We start from the raw sequence: 23,107 nt of genomic DNA on the forward strand, positions 1-23,107 counted from the left end.
ACTTCACTTACGGCTCAGCAAAAAATCCTACCACTTTACATCAACGGATGTCTTGCTTTCCGCCCGGAACCATTTCCGGATCGTAGCGACTTTGAACAAAGCACACTCCTGGATTTTAACTTGGATTTTAATGACTTCTTGCCAATGACAAACTTCTCTTGTAAAATGATGGCGGTGTTGAAAAACTATTTCACGGGTAATATTTACGCATTAAAGTTAGTCGAAGAGGAAGTATAAATTGTGGTTAATTTACCCATTTTATGTTGTCATTAAAAAGCCCATTTTTTGACATCTTCATACCGATTCAAAAAATGGGTACTCTAGACCCATATAATGGGTACTTCCAAATGTCCGTGTGTCCGTGTAGGTAGTTTGCAGCTGGGACGTCAGATGCAACCAGCACCTTTTTGTGTAAAAGTATTGGTATCCCTCAAAAAGTATTCCGAATAATTTTGTTTTACGAGTACTTTTTCACTTTGAAAAGTATTCTAGAAAAGCCGGACAGCTTAATATTGAACTGTTATGAATACGTGTTTTATTTCCGATAGGAAAATCTTTATAAAAATAAGTTTACAAATCCGTAAATCACAAACACTTTTATTGTGCTCAAAAGATTCTACCCGAGATTTAGGTGAAACACTCAAGGAAACAGTTGAGAATCGATGATCAACTGTGATGAAAAGAAGAACAAGTGTCAAAACAAGGAAAAAGAAGCCGTCTTTGCAGGTCTCGTCTCAGGGTAATTCGATTCACTTCCACCGTTGTTCATCGCCTTATATAAACGCAAACGGTAAGCCTGCGAATTATTAATTTCACTTCATGTTTTTGCTCTGCTCTGCAGACTTGACATCATATTCTCTCGACTGACATACTACCTCGACCAATTACGAGCGGATAGTGTTTAGTGTTTAGTAATTATTGTTTGTTCGTGTCTTCAGCAACGAACTGCATCTTTGTCACTGTAATCATGGGTGTGAAGCACCTTGGCAAATTCGTCCGTAATGATGTTCCCTGCGGCATTTCTAGGATCTATATTGAAGATGAAATCAGGTACGTATTATAACATTAAGGGACGATTTCTTCACCTCCGCTTAGTGCTTAAACCAGGTTTAAGCGTATGGGTAAGCACCGCTTAAGAGTTAAGCGGAGGTGAAGAAATTGGCCCTAAGGGTCTGTCTCATTTGGAGAATTAAACTTAAAAGTGACAGTTCGAAAATTAAAAAATCACCCCGTTATAAAAATGGCTGGTGCTACCCAGCAATTCCAATAGGACATCGATGGAAAATGATTCGATATCTGTCAAAAGTAATCTTGCTCTGCGAGCAGGGTTATTCGATAATTATGGAAATGTCACTTCTAAGTTTAATTTCAGTTTAATTATGCAATTGAGACAGACCCTAAAAAACAAGCTTATGAACGCGTATTATTTTCATCAACAGCGAATATTTTAATAAATCGATGGAACCTCCGATTATAGTGATTGATCTATTTGCATTGTTCGAGCCTCTTGGCATGCACGATCAGAAAGGACTATTCTTTGGGGGACGTTTCAATCTGGCGTTCGTTGTGATTGATAAGTTTTTTGCCAAACTGACAGGACTAGGCGCCGAACTTGTGTTTTTCTACGACGGGCCGGTAAATGAGCCGAAAAGTGCAACTTGGTGCAATCGCCAAGACAAAAGATATAAAGATAACCTAAAGTTGATCGAAGCCATTGAAAGGGGAACTGACCTACGAGCTCTGATGAATAAATATAAAGCCCCGCTGAACTTTGGATATCCTTTGAGGTATGCTGCACAAAAGCACGGAAAGTGTATTATGACCATCGGCCGCGAGTGTGATCAAGAGCTGGTAGCATATGCAATACAAGTGAACGCTCTGGCAATAATCTCCGAAGATTCGGACTACTTTATCTACGAAGGATCCTGGAGGTACTGGTCGGCTAGAGATCTGAACTTGTCCACATTGCGCACCACAGAATTTAACCGACATACTCTTGTTAACTACCTTGGCTTGAATTTCAAGCAAATGCAACTTCTTGGTACACTCATGGGGAACGATATCATGCCACACGATGCAGTAAAGTATTTCCTTAAGCGCTATTTTCGAGGTGTCAATAAATTTCTCGACATGGCTCAATACATCCGACTGTTTCCATTTCGAAAACTTAATGATAATGCGGTGTTGACCATTTTTAACGATATCACAAACAAAATAGTTGGTAAGGATTTGATTCAGAAATTTCGACGTGGTTTGGATACTTACAGTGTGGTAATACCGTGGATTGCAGCCTTAAACAATTTCATTAATATTTATTCAATTTCAGAAAATCCAACAGCTGAACTTCAACCCCACTGCGGATCCCCTCATAGAAGCACTAATTCGAAGAGATTCACCGTTCGAATATTTAATTTGGGGGGGTAAGCCACTGGACGTAAGCATGTGCATAGCCGACATGCGTCAAGACGATTTTGGGAATGATTACGCGAAACTTCAAATCGCACTAATTTCGCGAATGGCAGGAATAATTTTATTCCACCATAAACCACAGCGACCAAAACAACTGCCGATTATCATTAAAGCGTCTCATCAAGAACCACACAGAGTATACACCTTTCCCGTAAAATATCCGCGTGACGAAGCCACACCTACTCTGCTTGAGTTGCTATCGAAGGATCAAGCTACCCAGGAGAAGCTCAGGAATATTAAATTCCAACTTTTATCTTGGACTGCATCCGATACGCTGAACCCTGCTGAATTACAGAAGATCCCTATGCAATTACGCTTAACCGTTTTCACTTTATACTGTTTACTGGAGCGACACGATCTGGAGCTCTTCGAAGCAGACCTGTTTTTGCAGGTTGCTTACGATGTGTCATTCCAAACCTACGACATTCGGGCAGTTGAATATCCCAAAGCAATCAAAAGTCGCCCATATCGGCTAGTTTTCTTTTATCAGAAAATGTTCACATACACGGCAAAGGCTTTTCGCTTGGTTGGCCTGGATGATGAAGATAACTTCCGTGATGATCCCCCGTTGGATGGCGTTCTGTTTCACAAGCGATACGATGAATGGAGTCAGGGTCAATATGGAGTTGATCATATTAAAGAGTGGAGAATTTATGAAGGGCTGCTTACTGACAACAATGCAAAGCAAATGGCAACATCTTTATGATTAGAATGAATAAATTAGTTATGATTGAATTAATGATCCCATTTGAATAAAATCTTCTATATAATAAAAATAAAATGGTCTGTCTTCGTATCCACATAACTCGAAAACGGCTGGATGGATTTTCTTTATTCCTTCAGCAGTTACATTCGTTATAGTTTCCGACGGGTTTATATGATATCTCCTCATGCGAAAATTATTAGTAAATTTGAGAAAATCGTGAAAAACTAAAATTAATATTCGTATGGAAATTTCGCATGAGCAGATCACATCGCGTATTTTCGCCTACTATGCAGGACAACGTCTGCTGGGTCTACTAGTCTTCTTATATATAAAAATGAAATGGTCTGTGTTCGTATCCGCATAACTCGAAAACGGCTGGATGGATTTTTTTCATTTCTTCAGCAGAAACATTCGTTATAGTTTCCGACGGGTTTATATGATATTTGCTTATGCGAAAATTACGAGTAAAGTTGAGCAAATCGTGAAAAATTAAAATAAGGATTCGAAAGGGCAGTTTGCAACGCGCATTTACGCCTACTATGCAGGACAACGTCTGCCGGGTCGACTAGTTATTAATAAATTCCGTTTTACTGATATACGCTCTAATCATAAAGATGCTGCCATTTGCTTTGCAGGCCTGTGGAAATGTTCCCATGTAACACGTGAAGTATCGGAGCACTAAATAAAAGCCAACCTGTCGGTAGTACAGTAATCCACAGAAGAGAACATTTATTATCTCGCCTACTTAGATATCTAAATTCAAATTCAAATTCATTTGAAGTTACCCTGTAACGACCGTTCTAGGATACTACAACTCCTCCTTTTCTTAAATGTCCTGAACTGGATCTAAACGGAAGTCATTCAAATATCCCGGTTGTCGAATACTTCGTTGAGGCCTTCGCTGTGGCGGAACCGCCAAGTCCGCTGTGGGTTGCGACCCCAATGGTTGGTTATTACTTGAAAGTAACTGTGGAGATGATGACTGAGATTCGCTGTTGATTTCTGAAGTCCTTGTATGTGGTAACGATATATTTTGATCGGCTAGATTTGCTTCAGTTGCCATGTGTTTCAAGTGAGCTACATTTCGATGAAATGTCCTTCCTGTGTCCTTACATCTTAAAGTTGCGTCGGGTCCGTTTCGTTGGATGACCTCCAGTTCTTCAGGGCTGAAATTGCTGGAAAGCTTGGTTTCTTTGTTAATGCGTTTAGCAACCACAATATCTCCCACTTTTATCAAGCTCGGCCTAGCTTGACAACGGTTGTCGCCATATTCGGCTCCTCTCACTTTTTTCTCACGATCTCTATCCATTACTTCCTCGGTCAAGATATTTCCTGCCGAAGGCATTGTGGGCAGCTTGTCACGGAGTACTCTCCCGAACATCAATGCTGAAGGAGCAACGCCGGTAGTTGAATGAGAGGTCGAATTGATGATACATCCTCAAATCCTACTTCCAGTCGGAATTAGGTGTTTCCTGACTAATCTGTAAGCGTTTCTTCAGAGCCCTATTGGCCCTTTCTACTTCTCCGTTTGCTTGTGGCCAATATGGAGAGGTTTTAATCAACTCTATGTCGAATTCAGTACCAAATTTACTCAATGCTTCGCTTACAAACTGCGGCCCATTATCAGTCTTCATCGATTCCGGAATACCATATCGACAAAAAGTTTCATGAAGCGCATGAATTGTCAATTTTGCCGTAATTTCACGCATAACAACTACTTCTACAAATCGACTGAAATAATCAACGAGTACTAACAGGTTGTGCCCCGATGGTAATGGACCCATAAAATCAGCTGCAATGTGGGTCCATGGTTTCTCAGGCATTCTTGTTCGCACAAGAGGTTCAGGAGGTGATAGAGCAGAGACCAGGGTGCACTCCCTACAACTTTTTACATATTTGTCGGCTTGCTTGTCCATGTTTGGCCACCATACCTTTTGCCTTAATCGTCTTTTCATTGCCACGATTCCAGGGTGCCCCTCATGAGCCAATTGTAAAATATGATGCTGCAATAACTCTGGGATGACAATTCTTTCTCCACGGAGTAAAACATCCTCCAGCACACAAAGTTCAGATGCATAAGGTTTGAAAACTAATGCTTGTTTCGACCAATCTTTTCCTTAGAGTGCCCTAATTACCCCGCTGATAGTATCATCTTCCCTAGACTTTTCTCGAATATCTTCAAGTTGTATGGCAATTGGTGTGGAAGTGTTCGCTATGCATATAATTGTCATTTTCGATGTCGTGTAACCTGCCAAATTGCTTACATTAGAAATTTACCTAAATTTACTATACATAATTAATTATTCATAAAATTCTACTTACTATTTACATAAACTATTACCTACTATTGCTCTAAAAATATTAAAACTAAAATGAACTTAAAAGTAACGGAATTGAATTAAAATAAAACAACATAAAAATATCGAATATCAAAATACGGAAATCATATTGCCCATCCCTATTCCTATCCCGCAAAACACCCGTAACGTACCGTTGACATCTGCGCTGTCAAGCGCCAGTTCACCACCACTATCTCAAGCGTCAACCAACACGAGCCGAAGGAAACCGTTAAAAACATCCTAGCAACGAAAAAAACGGGCTCTCTACCAGGTGAACCACCACAGCATTCAGTTGGTTCTGTGCGCGTTTTTTACTTCGCTTTTTTTTTTCCCCGTTTGTGATAGTGATCCGCCAGCTCGACACCTCCGGGACGCCATTGCTTCCGTCGAGAGTGACGCCCACGTGAAAGACGGCACCTGCTATCAGTGACCTGTGAAAAATCGGTCATCATTTTCGACCAAAGTGACGCCAAGCCGAATTGCGTAGAGGAAACCGGAGAGATTAGCGGAAACACGACCGTAGTGAAGTGAAGTTCCTTTTCCTGACCATTACTGTGAAGTGCCGGATTCCCACGGAATTCTTATTCGATCCCGTAAAAAAAAAAGCATCTTCGCCGCTGGGAAACAAGGCCCGTTCGGCCGTCGTCAAGAAGAAGACTGCCATCTCAAGACCAACAACCCAGAGGAAGTTCGAACCGCTACTGATCCAGGTCGAAAGGAACTCTGTCTCGCGGCTACCAACATCACGGCCGTCGGATTGACACGTCACACGGGCAACACCAATTGCATGTTTCATCTCTGGTCACATGATGCCACCCCCTATTCGGACCGAATCGTCGCAACCGGAATGAGGTCCGCAGAACGAAACCTCGCCGCATGCCGATGTCCCGGCAGCCATCTTCGTCGTGGCCTGGCATCCTGGAAATTGTTAAAGGTGTGTACCTATTCTCCTATTATCCACATTCCTTAAAGGCACTCCGTTTGGAGACAATTATAATTGAAAAGTAAAGAAATGAAACTATAATTAAAGCGCATTATAATGGTAACGTAAACTCTTATGATATTTCTTATTATTTTACCGCTTATTCCCACTATTTACACCATAAGATCGTTTGATTCACCTAGCTCGTTTTGTTTAAGGGAAGTATTTCCGCCTGCCAACCCCTCCAATTTCTCCCTAGAGCTATTATAACGACCCTGAGGTCACTAAAGGGTAGACGTAAGTCCCCCAGCAAAAAGATTCTCTAACAATTGGCGCTCAACGCAAAATAAAGTAATAAGAAAAGGTTTCCACTTTAATCCTAAAGTGGAACCCTTTTCAAGTAAGCTCCGGGAGGAATTGGAATCCTTTATTCCAATTGTTCTTATAAAGTGAAAAGGTTTGTATTCATTATAATCATTGCATTCATTAATTCATTTTCTGGTATGGGTTCGGATGATGAGAAATCTTTATAATTGTCGCCTTTCAATCGACTTTAGACATTTAATCTATTATACATTGATACATTGTAAATAATTAAGCTTATAATAAGTGATTCTAAATAACATTCTCATTTACACAGTGCTTCGAATTGTAAATTTTTATTTTTATAATTTAGACTAGGGTTTAGTTTAAGAAAACAGCATAACTTGTGCGCGTTTTCTTTATTTCGCATAATTTATGCGATAGCATAGGCTTGAATTTAGCCTTCCTTTTTAGTTAAAGCTGCTTTTTCTCACATTTTTTGTGAATCGTACACTAATAAAAATCCACACATTTTTATTGGCAAAAATCTAAAGAAATTTCCAAATAAATTTTAAGTGTGCGTTAATAACCACCCGCTATAGGAGAATCCACATAAAGGTTATTAGTTAATAATGGTTATGCGTGTTTCCACATATATGCTATGCAAATTCACATAGCCGTTATGTGGGAAATACTATAGTCAAAATTTATGTGTGCCACACATAATGAATATGATTGGATTTTTGTCAGTGTAGTTAATTAGGGGTAAATTTTGTAGGTTTAGATTATTTGATAAAATTTATTGTATATATTTTTTGCATTTAATATATTTTTAAAGCATTTTCGGTTTCGAAAATGGCCGAAGCACTGATGGATTATTCCCAGGCAGTCGACAAAATTCTAGAATGGTACCACTCCTTAAGGGTGGACCATTTAATGCCCTATGAGCTCGAATTTGAGCTCAATATTCGATCGATAGTGATCCGCGACGATCCCACCTATTCTCGAAGGCGGAGAAGCCTTCGAGACCATTTAAAAAACGAGAAGGAAACCCAGAAAACCATCGAGGTAGCACTTGATGTGGATTGGGAGGAAACAATTCAGTTTTGCCGACGGAATTTTGACGAGATCGTAGAAGGTCTGAAGGAGAATGATAAGATTCTCAAGGTGAGAGGGCAAGCAAGGTTGCTGCGTTTTGGCCACCGAATTGTCCTTCTAGTTAACAATGCTAGGGAATTGGGAGAAGCGGAAAACTTTTTAAAAGCAATGTTGATAGACGTGGTGAAACTTTTATTGAATAACTTTTATGGGGGTTCTGAGGAACCAAGAGGGGAAAACAGGGAGGATCCGGAGGACCATTCGTTGGTGGATCTGTTCAGTGCAGAGGGCTATGCTGCACCTCCTGTTTTGCCCACTCCAGTGACTGGTACCGGGGCTATTCCTAAGGGAACCGTGCCGGCAGAAAGTAATTCTGCGAGTTCCCAACTTGAAGGTGCCGTATGTGTGAACTCGTTGATGGCGAGGATTAAAGAGCTTGAAGCAGAGCTGGATAGAAGAGATAAGCAACGGGATGAGAGTTCTGTATTGTATATATCCGGCGTTCCGAATGGAACCCAGCCGAATATATCGAATGTACAGCCCGGAGTACCTAGTATTCCGATGATTAAACCTCCGTTCACTCCCTATTCAGCTCATCTTCAAGTCTCTGAGGACTTGCACAATACCGGCGTTTCGCGCTCCGGTAAATCGGTGCCATCTACCGAGCATTATGCTTACAGTTCCGCCTATTCCACGAATTCACAAGCCCATACGGTGGCTTCTCACTCAAGACCGGGTACTAGTGTCACATTCTCGCTTCCTCAGAGCTATTCGTCAGCACTGCCTCAGTGTTCTACCTCGTACCAGGACCACCTTCAGAAGGCTTCGAGTATTCAGCCTTTCAGTAGCTCCTCCGCTACTAGTTCGTGGCTCGGAAATCCAGCCATAGGTGCGGCGTCGGTTTCAATGCCGTGGTCAGTCCATTCGGCTGTGAATAGCACGCCGAGTTTCAATCCCTGGCTCGGAAATCCGGCACTGAGCAGTGCCTGTACGAACCCTTCGTGGTCTCAGAATCCGACTTTGAGATATACTCAATCGACCAATCCATGGACGGCAACTGCTTCCTCAACTTCATTTCCTTACGCCAATCCATCTCTCACTCCCTACAGCGCAACGCTGTCGGGTAATCAGGGCGTCACAGCTTACCTGTGTCCAAGTGGACAATTTCCAAATACGATGGTGAGGATCAAGGGTTGAAGTTGAACCAGTTCCTTGGAATGGTCCATGCCATGGCCGTATCTGAGCATGTCTCAGAAGTCGAGCTATTCGATTCAGCGATTCACCTTTTCAAGGGACCCGCCTTGCAGTGGTATATGACCATGCGGGCTGCCGGTCGCCTGTTGAATTGGCAGCACCTGGTTCTAGAGCTCAGGAGGACATTCATGCACCCCGATCTAGATACCATGATAAAAATGAAGGTTTATCAGCGTCACCAGTTGCGGAACGAGACGTTTCTCCAGTACTACCACAGTATGGAGGAACTGTTCGGAACTATGAGTGTTCCCATTCCGGAGCATGAAAAGGTCCAAATTCTGATGCAGAATGTCCGGATCGATTATAAAAAACAGCTGAATTTCCTTCCTATCGCCGACCTCCAGACATTGGTGTCTGCCGGTCAGAAGATAGACGCTGTCAACTTCTCCGTGTACAATAAGGTCTTTGGACCGGAGAAGTCGGTGAATGCGGTAGAATATTCCGAGACCCCTAAACCGAAAAAGGACAAGCAAGCGAGCAAGCAACGCTCGTCTCAGCCGGCGTCCCAATCCGGCCACTCCTTTTCGCAATCGAACCAGCAACAAAAGGGTTGCCAAGGCGGAACCGCTGGTCCCCGTGGGCCAACTCGGTCGCACGCGACACTCGAAGACATGATCGAGTCCCATCAGCCTCTCTCCAGTCGCCACTGCTTCAATTGCGGCAAGTTTGGGCATAGGATGGACCAATGCCGACTTCCGAAAGGAGTACTGTGCGAGAACTGTGGATTCCGAGGCTACCCGTCCAACAATTGTCCGTTCTGCGTAAAAAACGCCATCGCAGCGAGCCAAAACCGCCGGCCGCTGAACCAAAACTTCCAGGCGTAAAACCTCCCGCTTGTTTCGAGCCGGCTTCGGATGATCTGTACCAGGTATCTCCGGCTTCGTTCACCATTTCATATCCATTCCCCAACGATAATCGTCCTTACACTTCTGTACAAGTTTACGGTGTAAACTTTCGCGCTCTTCTTGACAGCGGTAGTAATCTCACCCTGATCAATGACAGCGTCTTCAATTCACTCAAACCGAAGCGGTTATTTCCACTTCGGGATCCCGTCCGCCTTCGCACAGCGAGCGGAGAAGCGCTCAATGTCCGCGGACGAATTTATTTACCTTTTTCTTGGAACGGTACGGTCAAGGTTGTTCCGACTCTGGTAGTTCCTAACCTGGCCATCAGCTGCATCTGTGGCATGGATTTCTGGAAGACCTTCAGTATCCAGCCCACAATCACTGATTGCGCCATGCTGGAAAACTCAGAGGAAGAATGGAGCCGCGAGTCACCACCGTCTCCGACTGTTCTGACTGCTACCGAGCAGCAGACCATAGAGCAGATCAAAACGCTGTTTATAGCAGCCCGCCCCGGACGATTGTCAACCACTCCGTTGGCGGAACACAAAATCGAACTCAGTGAAGAGTGGCGGAGAAAACCGCCCGTTCGACAGTTCCCATACGTCATGTCCCCCAAGACACAAGGTCTGGTGGCTGTAGAACTACAGAGATTGTTGGACGCTGGCATAATTGAACCCAGCAACTCTGATTGGTCGCTGAACTGCGTACCAGTCGTCAAGCCTCATAAGGTTCGGCTCTGTTTGGACGCGCGTAAGGTTAACGAACGTACTGTTCGTGATGCTTACCCCTTGCCGCACCCCTGTCGAATCCTAGGCCAACTTCCGAGGGCGAAATACCTATCCACCATAGACTTGTCGGAGGCCTTCCTGCAAGTTCCGCTGGAGAAGTCCTCGAGGAAGTATACGGCCTTCAGTGTGCAAGGTAAGGGGTTGTTCCAGTACACCCGGATGCCCTTTGGTCTTGTCAACAGTCCTGCTACGCTGGCAAGACTGATGGACCGAGTTTTGGGCCACGGTGTACTGGAACCCTATGTCTTCGTCTACCTCGACGATATCGTCGTGGTAACGGAGACATTTGAGCATCACGTTCAGTTGCTTCGTGAAATTGCGCGTCGACTGAACAGAGCCAACCTTATGATTAACTTGGAGAAGTCTCAGTTCGGGGTGCCGGCGATTTCCTTCCTAGGATATCTCTTGAGCTCGGAAGGTCTGCGTGGAAATCCGGACAAGATCCGTCCAATCGTCGAGTACGAGAGACCGATTACGATCACCAAGCTCAGGAGATTCCTAGGAATGGCAAATTACTACCGCCGGTTCATCCCGAACTTCAGTGAGACTTGCGGGCCCCTGACGGACCTCCTCAAGTCCAAATCCAAGGTCATCGGCTGGAATCCAGCCGCGGAGAGAGCTTTCTGCCAGATAAAAGAGCAGCTGATCGCCGCTCCGATTCTGGGAAGTCCCGATTTCTCTCGGGAATTCGTCATCCAGACGGATGCCAGCGATGTCGCTGTTGCGGGAGTGCTCACTCAGCAGCAGGAGGAGGGTGAGCGGGTAATTTCCTATTTTTCTAGGAAGCTCACCACTCCTCAAAAGAACTATCACGCTGCCGAGAAGGAAGCTCTAGCCGCCTTGCTCTCCATCGAAGCGTTTCGGGGGTACATTGAAGGTTACCACTTCCCCTTAGTGACGGATTCGTCGGCGTTGACCCACATCCTAAAGACGAAGTGGAAGGTTGGGTCCCGGTGTAGTCGGTGGAGCTTGGACTTTCAGCAGTTCGACATGACCGTAGTGCACCGGAAAGCATGGGCGTAGCCAAGGGGGGGCAGGGGGGGCCGTCGCCCCCCTAAATTGTGGAAAGATTGCACGGGTACTGAAATGAATTCCCTTAAACATGTGCACTTTACGATCCAATCATATACAGAAATAGGTGGTTGAAATTCAAAAGATTCCCAAAACTTATTAGGGCATCCAGGATCCATAATATATGAAAGTTCAAAACAACTCGAAACATTTCGGACTCAAAAATTATCTTTGAAATTCTTCTAGAAGCTCCCCTGGGAACTGCTGAATTCCTCCGGAAAGTTATCCACAAATTCCTCTGAAAATCGTTCGAAAATCCTTCTCATGTAATTGTAATTCCTCCTTATCTAGAAACCCCCCACTAATTTTTTTCAGGAAATTCACGAGGAAATTCCTTGAAGATTTCTTTTCTTCTCTCCAAGATTTACTTCTAGATATTTCTTCGGTTATTCTATCTTCAGGAAAAATCCGGCATTTCCTTCAGGCATGCATTCTAGAGTTCCGTCAAGAATACATACAGAATTTCTTCCCAAAATTCTACCAGAAGTTTCTTCAAAAATTTATGATGGAAATCCTCCGATTTAGCTCCATAATTTCACTTGTAAATCTATAAGAAATTCCTGCGGAAATTCTTTTAGGAACTTCTCCGGGCATTCCTCTCGGAGCTCTTCCTTTAATTCCTCCGGGATTACTTCCAGGAAATTTTCCGGGAATACCTCCAAACATTGAATAGCGAAAGGAGTTTCGCTTTCTGGAGTTTCTTCAGGTATGTACTTCTCCAGGAATTCCTTCAGCGATTTTCCTGGGAGATTTTCCGCGGAAGTGTACTAGACTTCCTTCCGGAATTTACTCGGATATTTGACAAGAGTTCTTCCAGAAATTTCTTCGGAACAATCCGCAGGGGTTTTCTTCAGCAATTCATCTGGGAATACTTTCAGGATTTCATCTGTGAATTTCAGCATTAATTCCTCCTGGTATTTTCTGGGAATTCCTTCAGATATTTTTTCGGAAATTCCTTTAGGAACTTCTCTAAGAATTATTTCAGGACTTCCATGTGGGAATTCCTCCGGAAGTGCTTGTGGGAGTTCCTCCGGGAGTTCTTCCAGGAGTTTTTCCAAGAAATTCTCCGGTAATACCTCCAGGAACTTCACAGGGAATTCCTGGACGATATTTGGCAGGGATTTCACGGGAAATGGGTATTCGGAAGTTCCTTCAGAAATATGTTTTCTCTTCCTCTAGGGTATTCCACCGGATGTTCCTCTGGAGTTCCACCAGTAGTTCCTTCGGGAATTCAATCAGGCTTTCTTCCAGGAATTCATTTAGCATTTCTTTAGGCATTTATCTACAAATTCCTCTAGAAGTTCATCGGAGAATTTCTCTGGGAGTTCTTACGGGAATTCCTCCAGGAGGTTCTTTTAAGAATTCTTCCAGGAGTTCCTCCTGGAATTCTTACGGAAGTTCCTTTGGGAGTTCATCCTAGAATTCTTACGAGAGTTCCTCCAGGATTTCCTCCGGAAATTCTTCCTGTAGTTCTTCAATAAATTCCTCCAGAAGTTCCACCGGCCGTTCCTCCGAGAATTCCTCTGATAATTTCTCCGAAAATTCCTATAGAAAATCCCCCGGACGTTCCTCCGACCACTACTCTGGGAGTTCCTCCGGGAGTTCCTTTTCAGAGAAACACTCGGAGAAACTGCCGGTGAAACTCCCGGAGGGATTCTCGTAGAAACTGCTGGTGTATTTCCCGGAGGAATTCCCGAAAGAAACTGCCGGAGGAGCTCCCGTAGAAATTTCAGGAGGAACTCCTAGAAAAATTCCTAGAGGACCTCCCGGATGAGCTCCCAGAGAAGCTATCGGAAGAACTTCTGGAGGAATTTCCAGCTTAATTTCTGAAGAAAGCCTAAATGATTTCCTGAAAAAAGCCTGGAATAGCTTCTGGTGGAACTCCCGGAGGAATTTCCGGAGAAACTCCCGGATGAATTGCTGGTGGAATTCCCGGAGGAACTCTCGAAAGAAATTTTCTGAAAGAATTTCTGAAGAAACTCCCGGGAGAATTTTCAAAGGAACACCGGGGAAACTACCAGAAGCATTCTCGGAAACAAGAGAATTCATCTTATAGACAAATCTCGTCTAGCTGAAACCTTTGTTGGGTTTTGTAGATGGACCATCATCATCATCAGAGGACCTCCCGGAGAATTACCTGAGGAGCTCGCAGAGAAATTCTCAGAGGAGCTTCTGGTGGAAAATCTATATAAATTCCTGAAGAAGCCTAAATAAATTCCAATTCTGCCGAAATTCCCGGAAGAATTTTCAGAGGAACCGATAGAACTACCGGAATTATTTCTCGAAGGAAATCCTAGAGAAATGGAAATGCCGGTGGAACTCCTGGAAGAATTCCAGAAGGAATTTTCGGAGAAACTCCTGGAGGATCTCCCAGTGGAAATCTTGAAGTTTCCTCCGGAATTCTTTTAGGATTTCATTGCGAATTAATCTAGGAATTCCTCCGAAAATTCCATTGTTGATTTCATTTTCGGTATAATTTCTGTATAAATTTCCGGTGGAATTCCTGAAGAAATTCTTTGAAATTTTTACAAGAAATTATTCGAAACAATTCACGGAAAATTTTATGGAATTTACACAAGAAATTCGAAGATTTTTCGTGAAATTCTCAGGAATGTTTATTGGCAATTCTACGGAATTTCCACGGAATATTCTTATTCTTTAAAATTATGGGAAACAGCACGAAATTATTTGAATTATTGCAGGGAATTCTGCAGAACTTATAAAGAAGTTCGTGAAGATTTTCTTGGAGTAAATAATGGTGGAATTTTCGGATCAATTCCCGGAAAAATTTATGGTGAAATTCCTGAAGACGCCGAAAAAGTTGCTGGAGGCATTCATAAAGAATCCCTGATAGAATTTCGTATAGAATGCCAGGAGCAATTGTCGAAGGAATTCCTGGAGAAAGCTTGCATATTGATTTTTCTGCCTATTTTAGCTTAGCTTAGCTTAGCTTAGCTTAGACTGACTGTACATATCAATGGTTGCTACTCCGTGATTGATCAGAACTGGTGCAAATTGCACTACGATCCAAGTGAATAGTGGTGGGGATTTACCAACTATTCTCGAAGTGCACGTTTCAGCAGCTCGCAAATGTTGATCAATAACGGCGCCAGCCAAGCCCTTACAGTCAGTTGGGAAAGGAGGAATGTGAGTGTGTGGTAATTGTTGCTACTAGAGACCGAGAATACCTCTGCATCTCCACATTTACCACGGGAAGGAAGTAGTGTTAGTTGGTGGGGTAATCAGTAACATAGATCAGGATTCACCATGGAAAGTAATGTGACCTATGAAACTTCTACACAGCAGTATTAGCATTTCCACAATTTGTTCAATTGTTCATTCTTCGCGAGAATAAACAATCAACCGCTCAAAGTGAGCGATTGTTCATTTGAATTTCGGATTAGGCGCCCGCGTTATCATTTCATTAACGTAAGAAAAGTGAAGAAGAAACGGGATTTAAATTGAAAATAATTGATAGTAATCGGAAAGCTAATGTTATTCAGCAACCCTTATTTTATCTCTATTTGACGTTAAGTAAGAATGTAAATTTACGTTCATTTTACATGTCGTTTATTTTGCATTACTTTCGCGCGCGTGTGTGTGTCACTTGCATTGACCAGTATACCGTAATCAGGATCTCACTGGTACAGTAAAACCTCTATGAGTCGATATTGAAGGGACCATCGACTCATGGAAATATCGAGATGTGGAATAGAAAATTCTTGGAAAGCTGTTTGAAGGAACCATCACAGCAACCCATAACATATTTTTTACTATGGCATAATTTGCTTCCACGAGTCGATATTGAGTCATAGAACATCGACTCATGGAGGTTTGACTGTATTAATCCTGATGTGCCGGTTGGCACTCGTGTTGGGCTTGTGCGCTTTGAGCGGCACACGTTCGCTTCCCAGTCAATCGCACATGGTGCAATACAAGATGCTAAATTGGAGACGATATACATACATGTTGTGTGGACAAGTACATCTATCGCCTGCACTCCAGCATCCTACACGACACCATATACGTTCATGTGTTGACTGGGTTTGATAGGGCCTGCTTATGGACACATGCAGCTTTTTGTAGAGGTTTAACAGAGCCCACTGTCAAACCCCACCACATCCTAGGCAGGCCCCTAACTCGCAGTGGCCATGGGGAGGGGTCGTCAAGCCCTTGGACATAGTCCCTGCTGCATTGGATTTTTCTGCCTATTTTATAATAAATATTATTTCAGAGAGGATTTGTTTGGAAATTCAGATGTATTGTTCTAGTTTTCTTAAACTTATGGAAACTTATGCATAAGACAAGACTTATGGAAGAATGCAGGATTTTTATAATAATTGTTATAGCCGATTTTATATTCTTTCTGAATACCAAGTTCCCTAATATTTTTCTCACTTTATTTAAAAATATCTGATGAGCAATAAATCACGCATTTTTAAATCCATTATTGTTTTAATCATTATTGTTTCGATTTGGTTTGGATTTGGTTTTATGTGTTTCATATTCATGTGTTTTTATAAAACTACTATAAAACAACGATTTAAAAAAAAGTTGGCCCCCCCCTTCTCGAAATCCTGGCTACGCCCATGCCGGAAAGGCAAAGAAAATGTCGTCCCGGATGCATTGTCGAGAAGCATAGCGTTAGTCCAGGATTCACCGACTTCTCTGTGGTACGCCTCCTTGATGGATAAGGTCAGCAGCCGCCCAGACGACTTCGTCGACTTCAAGGTTGAAGATGGCAGGCTGTATAAGTTCGTCACTGCCCGGAATGTACCTTTCGACTCGCGATTCGAATGGAAGCAAGTAGTTCCAGCCGATGATGTTGCGGAGATTTTGAGGCAAGCTCACGATGAGCACTTCCATCCTGGGTTTGACAAAACGATAGCTCGTGTCCAACAGCGCTATTATTGGCCCAAGATGGTCAAGGACGTCAGGGCATATATTCACGCTTGTTCCACCTGCAAGGAGGTCAAGCCGTCTTACGTCCAAACAACCCCGGAAATGGGGAAAATGCGCTGTGCGTCCAGGCCGTGGCAAATCATTTCAATGGATTTTGTTGGTCCGTTGCCACGGAGCCGGAAGGGAAATCAGCACATTCTAGTGATTTGTGACTATTTCTCGAAGTGGGTAATGATTCACCCGATGAAAAAGCTGGATAGTTCAGCCATGTGTGTGATTTTGAAGAATCAGTGGTTCTACCGGAATTCTGTCCCTGAAACCATTATCACCGACAATGGCAGTACTTTCACTTCAAAAGACTTCAAAGAATTATTAGACCACTTCAAAATCACACACTGGCTGAACTCCCGCTACCATTCGCAATCGAATCCGGTCGAGCGCGTCAACCGGACAATAAACGCGGCCATACGCACTTATGTCCAGGAAGACCAGCGTGTATGGGATACGAAAGTGCCCGAAATTGAGCTAATGCTCAACACCAGTATCCATGCCTCGACCGGGTTCACTCCGTATTTCATTACCCACGGACAAGAGCTATCGGAGCAGGGGTCCGACCACCGTCTATCTCGTCACGGAGACAAATTACCCGCGGAAGAGAAAGTGGAAAGACGCAAACAGATGTTCACGAACATTCACGAGATCGTTCGTAAAAATCTCGAAAAATCTCATGACGTTTCCCGAAGCCGTTACAATCTGCGTAACCGTACGTTCGCCAAGTCCTTTGCGGTAGGACAGTTAGTCTACCGGAAAAACATGAAGCAGTCTTCGGCCGTCGAAAATTATAATGCCAAACTAGGCCGGCAATATCTACCCTGCCGGGTGAAGGCTAAAATCGGCTCGTCTTCCTATGAGCTGGAGGACCTAAGTGGAAAAAACCTAGGAATCTGGCCAGCCGTTCACCTGAAGCCAGGGTAGTGCTGATTTGAACATCTGTTTCGCTTTCTCTTCCCAACCCAATTCCCCTAGAAGGACTATTGAGAATTCGGTAAATTGCGTCTCACCGGAGAAAAACAAACAGAACAAATTAAAATTAAAAAAAAAAAAAAAAAATAGCTTACGTCATTCATGCTTCTCGGTTCTCGTCGTCGTCAGAGTTTCAATGGTTGTTTCCTCCTGATACACATCATATGTTGTCTCTTCCTCTCATCCATCTCGTTTTCTTCTTTAGTGACAATCGCTGGCGTTGCCAGTGTCACATTTAAGGCGATTGTTTACTAAAATAGTAACGCCTCCCAGGTGGTGAATTTCGTTGATCGAATGATACCTACGATCGAGTGGGTCTAGCAAGAACGCTAGACCTTCTCAAATTTATAATAAGGGCCCTAGAATTAACAAAATAGTCGATAACTGGTGTGTGTGCGTGTGAGTGTGTTGTTCTTGGTAAGATGTTTTTTGACCAGACAACCGTGTGAATGGAAGGAGTGAATGAAAATTGTATGAAAGGTGGTGGGAATGAACGAAAGAGTGAATGAGTTTTTTTTTTAATCCCGAATTTCACTTCGGTGATGATTAAATAAAATGAAGAGGTTTCTAGAATACTTATTTCTCTCTTCTTAGCTTAAGTTAAATTTACAATTAAAGTCAATTAAGTACATAAAACCTTAATATTTCTAAATATTTGATTTCGCGGGTTAAACCTGTTTATTTCTGACGAACCCTTATGCCAAAAGGCCATGTTCCCGGTGATGCATATTAGTTTGATCCATTTCATCCACTAACTGAGCAAGCAGACTCTATGGTTAAGAGTCGAGTGATCTGATGGAAAAGAGTTCCTCTCTTAAGAACGAACAGATCTTTCTACCAGATCTAGTCAACTCGTAACCAAATGAGAGCTGCAACTGCGAGAACTCCAGAACAAGCCCCATTCCTTTTGTGGCTAGACTCTATAATTGAATGATTTGGAAAAGAGTTCCTCTCGCCAGAACGGACAAATCATTCCACCAAATCAGTCCACCGCTGAATTAAAAGAGAGCTACTTGATGTAGAACCCATTATTCTTACCTGTTAGGTAACCAGACTCAATTACGGAAAGGTGAGTGATTTCGCGGAAAGAGTTCCTCTCATAAGAACGGACAAATCATTCCGCCAAATCTGTTCACCCTTCGGTAAAAAGAGAGTTACCGCATCCCGACGTATTCCATTCAGGTAGCCAGACTCTATTGCTGAATGGTTAGTGATTTTGCGGAAAAGAGTTCCTCTCATAAGAACGGACAAATCATTCCCCCAAATCTATTCACCATTCAGTGAAAAGAGAGCTACCGTGGTCCATTATATTCTAATAGCCTGACTCTATCAATGAGAGTTAAGTGATTTTGCGAAATAGAGCTCCTCTCATTGGAACGGAAAAATCAATTCGCCAAATCAATCTAACTCTAATTGAAAAGAGAGCTACTAGGACAAATTCCTTGACTTTGACTTCCCTCAATCAAAAAAAAAAATATATTAATTTTTTTTACTCGAGGTGGGGGATGAATGTAACCTGCCAAATTGCTTACATTAGAAATTTACCTAAATTTACTATACATAATTAATTATTCATAAAATTCTACTTACTATTTACATAAACTATTACCTACTATTGCTCTAAAAATATTAAAACTAATATGAACTTAAAAGTAACGGAATTGAATTAAAATAAAACAACATAAAAATATCGAATATCAAAATACGGGAATCATATTGCCCATCCCTATTCCTATCCCGCAAAACACCCGTAACGTACCGTTGACATCTGCGCTGTCAAGCGCCAGTTCACCACCACTATCTCAAGCGTCAACCAACACGAGCCGAAGGAAACCGTTAAAAACATCCGAGCAACGAAAAACCAGGTCTCTACCAGGTGAACCACCACAGCATTCAGTTGGTTCTGTGCGCGTTTTTTACTTCGCTTTTTTTTCCCCGTTTGTGATAGTGATCCGCCAGCTCGACACCTCCGGGACGCCATTGCTTCCGTCGAGAGTGACGCCCACGTGAAAGACGGCACCTGCTATCAGTGACCTGTGAAAAATCGGTCATCATTTTCGACCAAAGTGACGCCAAGCCGAATTGCGTAGAGGAAACCGGAGAGATTAGCGGAAACACGACCGTAGTGAAGTGAAGTTCCTTTTCCTGACCATTACTGTGAAGTGCCGGATTCCCACGGAATTCTTATTCGATCCCGTAAAAAAGCATCTTCGCCGCTGGGAAACAAGGCCCGTTCGGCCGTCGTCAAGAAGAAGACTGCCATCTCAAGACCAACAACCCAGAGGAAGTTCGAACCGCTACTGATCCAGGTCGAAAGGAACTCTGTCTCGCGGCTACCAACATCACGGCCGTCGGATTGACACGTCACACGGGCAACACCAATTGCATGTTTCATCTCTGGTCACATGATGCCACCCCCTATTCGGACCGAATCGTCGCAACCGGAATGAGGTCCGCAGAACGAAACCTCGCCGCATGCCGATGTCCCGGCAGCCATCTTCGTCGTGGCCTGGCATCCTGGAAATTGTTAAAGGTGTGTACCTATTCTCCTATTATCCACATTCCTTAAAGGCACTCCGTTTGGAGACAATTATAATTGAAAAGTAAAGAAATGAAACTATAATTAAAGCGCATTATAATGGTAACGTAAACTCTTATGATATTTCTTATTATTTTACCGCTTATTCCCACTATTTACACCATAAGATCGTTTGATTCACCTAGCTCGTTTTGTTTAAGGGAAGTATTTCCGCCTGCCAACCCCTCCAATTTCTCCCTAGAGCTATTATAACGACCCTGAGGTCACTAAAGGGTAGACGTAAGTCCCCCAGCAAAAAGAATCTCTAACAGTCGAAAGGTTGCGGTTCGGACAGTGAGAGTCGCGAGAGAGCATCAGCTAAATTAGTGACCCCTGGTTCGTGGACTACACGGACAGAAATTTGTTACTATTGAACCAATAATAGCAATTGTTATATTTATATGAATAAAATAATTTGAATTTATGTCGATTATTATTGTTTTTACAATATTAGTTCATATGGAACAAACATAAAATTATGTTTGATCCAATAATCCATTTTCAATCATAAATATTTTGAAAATAATAAAAACTCTTTTTATTTCAAACAGCATTTGATTTAATTTTACTTGAAGTTATCTATCTATTTCAAAGACATCAACCACTTATACCAGAACGTAACGTAAAAGTAACTCACATAACCTACCCCCGATGACAACAACTTCACTCGGTAGAAAAATAAACCAAACTAACATTTTTGTCCTGATTTGAAAAACAGTTTTTAAGTTATTTTTATTTAAATTTTAATAATATCGCATTACGGTAAGTAGGATTTTGAGGATATAGTATATAGCATATAGTCTTATTTTTGTAAATTTCCATTCCCGAACAGCTTCAGCCATTTGTGGTCCGGAACATCTTTAACAGTGACAACCAAACTTTTACAAGTTTTACGTTTTTATAGATTTTTTGGAAAAAGTTTCGTGCGATATCAAGGTGAGAGATACACTCATTGCCATGGGAATAAAATCTATTTGGACCCCCACTATATGGTCGTCTCCAACGATTGTAGATCATTTTGAAAACCCGGAGCAATTCCCACCGCTGCAGTCAACAGTACTGTTTACTTTATACGTCCGGGATTCTAAATCGCACAGAGTCTTGAAGAAGAGACCTATGGATCCAAGTGCTGTATAAGGTGAAGATCGGCTACTACTTAACGAGCAAACTATTCGTGTTGAGCAATTTCATCGGATGAGATGCAATTCCATGGCGATGGCTCGTACTCTTTTAAAAGGAATGATGCAGAAACAACCAAAACAGCAAGACAGCGGAACGGGATGCCAACAGCAGTCATTCAACGAATCAATAAATTAATTAAGGCACACAAATTGCAATAGATTTTCGGGAAGAACAATAAAATGTTAAATATTTCTGAGTAGTCATGTAAATTATAAATTTATTGACAATTTTGAAAACAATTACAATACAATTTATTTTAATAAAAAAAGGCATCGTGATAATAATGAAAATAATTATTAAAACAATAAAAAAATTTACGATATATTCTAAAACCAATCTTATTGAATCAATGAGAGAAATATTGTTGAAACAACAATATTATTATTGTTAGCTATTCCAACGTTACAGCGTTACCTCTATAGCAAAGATTCATACCAAGGAATTCAAACATATTTTCTTATTGTTTCAACAATATGATTTTCTAGAGAATTTTGAAAACAAAAATAATTTCTTGTTACCGCCAAAACAAAGTAAATTTCTGTTTGTCTTTACGTTGAATATTGTTGTTTTTAAAATATTTTTGACGTAAACTACGTCTAAGGGGAAGACTCAGATACAGGGTGTAAAACCGAAATTTCCAAATTCGAGACCGTCACGAAATTAGGATAGATTTCAAACGCTAATAGCGTCTTTATCTTTCGATGGATTTTCGACATTTGCTTATCAATCGATTCAGAAACTCTCCAGCAATTTGCCAATTCTATTGATACTATTGATTATCAACGTTAAACTATTGAAAATGTTGTTTCTTTCCAAACCGGGTGAAAAATTCAATTCCGTTCATAAATCCCCAACACGGACATCAGATTGCAGTAAGGTACGGGCCTTTTGATCCACTGCTTCGTTTTCCCTGTGTATAAAAAGTCCCGTGTTTCGCGTGCGTGCGTCATTTTCATTCTGGATGTCACGGCGAGCGGATCAGGGCTGTCTCAGCGGATGAAATTTTTTCGGACGGTGGTGGTGGCGGTCGTGAAAGCAGCAGCACCTCATTTTCATTCGTGTCCCATCTTCGGCGGATCTGGCAATCGACGGCGTTCGTTGAGCCGAATCATCGGATGGCGGTCGCGCAGCCCAGTGGCTGCTGTTAATAAGGCACATAAGTGGCAATTAATCGGTTCTTTTCAGAACCATCATTATATTTGGGAGGAAGGCTAAGTTGAAATAATTTTCCTAAAGTGCAACCGTTAGGAACTGGAAAATTCTTCAGTGAAATTTTCTAGCGTAATTCGGAGTTATATGATATTAGTGATTGAGAATGTTGATATTAGACGAACTTTCTTCATAGAACAAAGCATAATTGTTTGGCATCGGTAGCGGATTCATAGCATTAGTGCCGGTCCGAGCATAGGCTGTCATCGGAAGATTGCTACAGCAATTTATTCACTAATGTGGCGTTTGCAACGATTTGGATGTTGTCGGCACAACATGAAATTTTCCCGCGAGACTCTAATTTTTTATTTTTCCTGTTGATGGTTGAAAAAGAAATCAGTTCCGATATGAACTTTATTCAAAGGGCAACGCTAACGTCGGTAGTTGAATCCCAAGCAAGTATCGGAAGGAGACCATG

At 42.3% G+C, this 23,107-nt stretch overlaps 1 protein-coding gene and 2 long non-coding RNA genes across 5 annotated transcripts; all 3 read left to right on the forward strand.

The window, feature by feature from the left end:
* The first annotated feature begins 601 nt into the window (after positions 1–601).
* On the forward strand, positions 602–3,842 carry LOC134227219 (uncharacterized). Of its 3 annotated transcripts, none has more exons than XM_062708564.1 (4): positions 602–790; positions 939–1,050; positions 1,440–2,271; positions 2,327–3,842. In XM_062708564.1, exons 1-4 carry the CDS (start codon positions 676–678, stop codon positions 3,173–3,175), a joined length of 1,908 nt encoding a protein of 635 aa, XP_062564548.1. In that variant the 5' UTR covers positions 602–675; the 3' UTR covers positions 3,176–3,842. The 3 variants fall into 3 exon arrangements, with proteins under 3 accessions (XP_062564548.1, XP_062564549.1, XP_062564550.1); XM_062708565.1 differs by having other exon boundaries at positions 638–790; positions 1,478–2,271; XM_062708566.1 differs by lacking the exon at positions 602–790 and having other exon boundaries at positions 797–1,050; positions 1,478–2,271.
* Positions 3,843–19,382: 15,540 nt separating this feature from the next.
* On the forward strand, positions 19,383–20,370 carry LOC134220108 (uncharacterized). Its single transcript, XR_009981767.1, has 2 exons — positions 19,383–19,596; positions 19,669–20,370. It is a non-coding gene; the product is annotated as an uncharacterized LOC134220108 (long non-coding RNA).
* A 533-nt stretch (positions 20,371–20,903) lies between these two features.
* On the forward strand, positions 20,904–21,775 carry LOC134223715 (uncharacterized). Its single transcript, XR_009982682.1, has 3 exons — positions 20,904–21,060; positions 21,131–21,234; positions 21,311–21,775. It is a non-coding gene; the product is annotated as an uncharacterized LOC134223715 (long non-coding RNA).
* The last annotated feature ends 1,332 nt before the right edge of the window (positions 21,776–23,107 follow it).

This window comes from Armigeres subalbatus, chromosome 3 (assembly GCF_024139115.2).
Source record: "Armigeres subalbatus isolate Guangzhou_Male chromosome 3, GZ_Asu_2, whole genome shotgun sequence".
In the NCBI taxonomy this organism is placed as follows: domain Eukaryota; kingdom Metazoa; phylum Arthropoda; class Insecta; order Diptera; family Culicidae; genus Armigeres; species Armigeres subalbatus.

Bases quoted from the DNA above. Each gene is read 5' to 3' on its own strand.
- LOC134227219 (XM_062708564.1), top strand. From the start codon at position 676: ATGAAAAGAAGAACAAGTGTCAAAACAAGGAAAAAGAAGCCGTCTTTG. The intron at 791-938 runs GTAAGCCTGCGA...TCGTGTCTTCAG, and splicing joins GCCTTATATAAACGCAAACG to CAACGAACTGCATCTTTGTC. The intron at 2,272-2,326 runs GTAATACCGTGG...ATTCAATTTCAG, and splicing joins GTTTGGATACTTACAGTGTG to AAAATCCAACAGCTGAACTT.